The 4,254-nt window shown below is 24.6% G+C and overlaps 1 protein-coding gene and 1 pseudogene across 1 annotated transcript; both read right to left on the bottom strand.

Annotated features, from left to right (window-relative positions):
- Positions 1-288: 288 nt before the first annotated feature.
- On the bottom strand, positions 289-1,259 carry LOC108693548 (putative gustatory receptor 28b). Its single transcript, XM_018202548.1, has 3 exons — positions 732-1,259; positions 491-577; positions 289-381 (listed from the first exon to the last, which is right to left on the bottom strand). Exons 1-3 carry the CDS (start codon positions 1,257-1,259, stop codon positions 289-291), a joined length of 708 nt encoding a protein of 235 aa, XP_018058037.1.
- A 2,422-nt stretch (positions 1,260-3,681) lies between these two features.
- LOC108693546 overlaps positions 3,682-4,254 on the bottom strand; it is a 1,539-nt pseudogene continuing 966 nt past the window's right edge.

Genomic DNA, 4,254 nt, shown 5'->3' with positions numbered 1-4,254 from the left:
ATTTATATATGGAGATAGCTATGATTTACAAATTATTTCTTGCTAAGCATATTAAGACACAATAAATTGAAATAGAATATTTTATATATATAATATTGTTTATCATATAATATCATGTACTATTAAACTATACTTAGATAATACATTTATACACATTTAAGTGTACAAATATAAAATATCAGATAATTATGTCATATTCGAAATAATAAATAGCTAGAATGATATTTTAGTTGCCAAAAATGTTTTTTTATTATATACTTTTAAATTCTATTTTAATACCTTTCTAAATTAATTGTTTTTTGTAATCTTTCCATCGCAAGAATGTGATGAGACTAAGAATTGAATTAAAATTAAAAGGTATGTAGTGACAGTACCCACCATCTAAAAAAATAAAAAATAAATGTTGTACTTTAATTTTAAGGGTTTGACTGATTTAAATCATTTCTATATTAAATCTTCAATATTAATGTAAATGTAATTGGTTACTTACCGTAGTGAGAAAAGTTGCATTCACAGCAAAAAATTTCGTAGAAAATGTATTGTTGCTATGCAGTATTTGTAAAGAAAACAGGTGCAACTGCAACATCAGATAAAAAAACATTTATTAGCAATTTGCAAATAGATACAAAATATAATTATAAATTGGTTATATACTATGTATATATACAAAAATTATTAGTATATGAATTATTAAAAAAATGTATCTAGAAATTGAATTTTTTTATTAGTACCTCATATTTTATGTTTTTGTCGCTAGTACTATTAAGAACATCATGAACAGTGGTGCTAATTTTTATGGCTTGATTTTGGCTGATTTCACAACTCCATATTATTAATAATATTTTTAGAATATGATACGTCAAGTAGGATATTATAAACGAGTTATGAACCTGCTTAGTCAGATTGATAGACAGCCCGTTTTTCCACTGCACCGTATTAAAATATATTTCGAAAGTAATCTCGATGAAGGCTATGGTAAAAGTCGCGAAAAGTTGCAAACTGAAAATTTTATTCAGCATCTGCACTGTATTGCTAATCATCAGATGTTCCTTTCGTAGAACCTTAAGTTCTTCCAACAGAAGTGGGTTTCTTTGGTGGTAATAAATCAATCTAGGAGTATGCGATTTATCTTCAATCATGAATTCTCGTAAAATCATTAAATTGTCATCGATTCTTTTGAAACAAGCCTTTAATATAAAAACACAATTCACATACAGCATATTCAATTGTAATATTTGTAAACTAATGTAATGTTCCATTACTGCTGTTGCAAAAAACAACTCATTTGATTGATGGAAATGTAAAAGTGATGTCACCGATTGTCCCATTAAGTAAAAAAGAATGAAAATATCTTTAGCGTGTATTAACTTAGATAGTTTCTCAAACGATTTTGGAGGCAATTTTGAAGAGACTCTTAATATGGTTTGTAGTAAACGCATTCGTGAACTACTCAAAATAGATGAGGCTATTATTATGAAACTTGCGAGCATAAAAGAAAAGTTGTCTTGAATTTTTTCGGTTATTTCTTTCCTGTTATTTAATATGTTGACTTCATAAAGTCTTGTCAGATCATAAACGCAGGTGACGCAGACAATAATAATTAATAGAAAATAACGTGATCTTGATGGTTCGAAAATCGAAGCGTTGATCTTATATGGAAACACTCCCAAAATAGAAGAGAAAATAAAGCAAGGATACAACAAAGATTGAAAGTCTGTAGCATGGAATAGCCGCCACTTTTTCCACATTCTGCTTTTCACTTGTCTTTGAAATTTCGGCGACAGATTGGACATGATTAGCGAAATGTGTGAACTACAATTTGAAGTTATAGATAATAAACTAATAATTATTTATTACACTATCGATATACTTTAACGTTAATAAAATAATTGCAAAAGCTTCTTTTTATAGTGTAGTTTTTAAAATTTTATTTTTTTCACGATGAATGCATAAACTAACATATGTTCTTTCGTTATCGGTCTATACCTGATGAATTTAAATTTGAAACTGCGAGTAATTGTTATATGAAATAATAAGACGCAATTTAGAAATTATTTAGCCATGAAATAAAATTGTGTCATTCATTATTTAGTACTTCACCTTAGGAATGCAGCGCATAAAGTAATGAAATATTTGTCATGACATACGATAGTTTATCCAGCAAATGTAGATCATATATAGAGCTAATGAAGCCACAGTAAAACAGAAAGCATTAACTATCAATTTAATTTGTAGTATTCATATTGTTAAAACGATTGCTTACTTATGTATAAGCAAGGATATACATTATTTTCATATCATTAAAATTCAGTATATTTATTAACAAAACTTATTATCTTATGTAATAATATTTAGTATAAAATTGATTGTAACGATATTTAAATAATAATATTCAACACAAAAATAACGATACACATTTTTTATTTGAATGAAGATCGATAATTTTATTTTTCTTAAATTAAATTTGTGCAAGTCATTATAATTTAAATAAATTATTTTCTCTTGATTAGTCTACTAAAATGTAATAAATAAGATATTTTTATAGAAGATAAATTTATGTTTAAATTGTATTTATTATAAAAATTAAAGTATTGTAAAATTGTAAATATTAGATATGGGAAAAAGTTCGTGGCGTTTTTCCCGTTAGATGGCATTAAAAAAACGCCACGAACTTTTTGCCATACCTAATATTATTAACACAAACAAAAATAGTAATAATAACAGTAATGTAAATGAATTGAATTGGTATACATTATAAGACCAATGCTATTTTCTCGAAAATAATGTAATTTTAATCACATTTTGATTAAATCACATTTTGATTAAAATTTATCTAATTAATATTTAAATTGTTTGATGTATTCTTTTAACTGATGTAAAATTAATAAGTACTTTATATAGTTTATGAGTAAGAAATTATATTAGTTGATATCTCCTATTTTTTATGCACATAAGAACAGGGAAAAAATACTAATTTAATACTTTAATACTAATTTTATACTTTAATTAATTTACTAAAAGTCAAATATTATTATTGCAATAATTTATTTATTATCTTTTAATAAAAATTTAATTAAATTTTTATTGATAAGAAAATTTAAATAACAAGTATACTGTTTGCAATTAACAAATTATTTAAGTCAATTTTAAATGTTAAATTTACTTTCAAAATTATTTGTAGTATTTGTGATAAATAACATGTAAAATTAATTGAATTGTTAATAACAAATGTAATATTTTTTAATCTATTTATTACGTCATATATGCTGAGGCTATACAGAGCATTATGTGTTATATACGCTACGTATGCTATGCTCATTATACTGAATGGCTATATCGAAAGCTATGTTTTTGGTGAACGTTTTTTTATTGATAAATGTTAAGTCAGATTTTAGATAAAAATAAAAAGATTATATTATTATTAGATTATATTGTAGTTTAAAGAAAAAAAAATACAAGCATAAAATAACATAATTCTTGTAAATCACTACACATAACCATATGTTATAAAAGGAATTTTTTGCGTTTATGTATATATACACAGTTCTTATAATAAATAAATTAAAAAATATATTTATCTGATTTATTTATTTGCTGATTTCAATTCTTCAATTGATCTCTGCTAAATATATTTATATTTTCTAACTTTTTTTCAATAAGATTTTCTATACATATGACATTTTACTGATAATTTGCCACATGGCAATTAAGCATACAACATGATAGTAAAATATTTATTCTTGGTCTAGGACATTGCATATGCGTTTTCAAAAAATAATCGAGAACCATATTCTGCGATGTGTCGCAATATAGCAAACAATATAGCGTACACAACTTGGCCAGTAGTTATATTAACTTTAAGAAAGCTATTTTTTTTTAAAACATAGTGTACGTTTTTAAAACGTAATATTGTATTATAACGTAAATAATGTTTAGTGATCTCATCAACATTATATGGTCCATTAAATAAATAAAATATTAACGTTCTATTTATACCATTAATTATTAACATACGTGATATGTTCTTGTATCTAATGTATGTATGTCTCTACAGAAGGAAAGTCAGACGATTGTATTTTTATCTGATAAAAACGAAATACCGAAAATCAATAGTTTTCAATATTTGCTAACGCATATCCTTGTTCGATTATACTTTCGATTATACTTTTAATTAAATTCTTTCTGTAACATTAATAGCAGTCTTTCCGTCACAAGAATGCGAGGTACCCAAGAATTGTATTAAAATTAATAGAT

Source organism: Atta colombica, unplaced genomic scaffold (genome assembly GCF_001594045.1).
Source record: "Atta colombica isolate Treedump-2 unplaced genomic scaffold, Acol1.0 scaffold92, whole genome shotgun sequence".
NCBI lineage: Eukaryota > Metazoa > Arthropoda > Insecta > Hymenoptera > Formicidae > Atta > Atta colombica.
The sequence above is the reverse complement of the archived record's forward strand: the minus strand, read 5'-3'. Positions and strand labels throughout refer to the sequence as shown.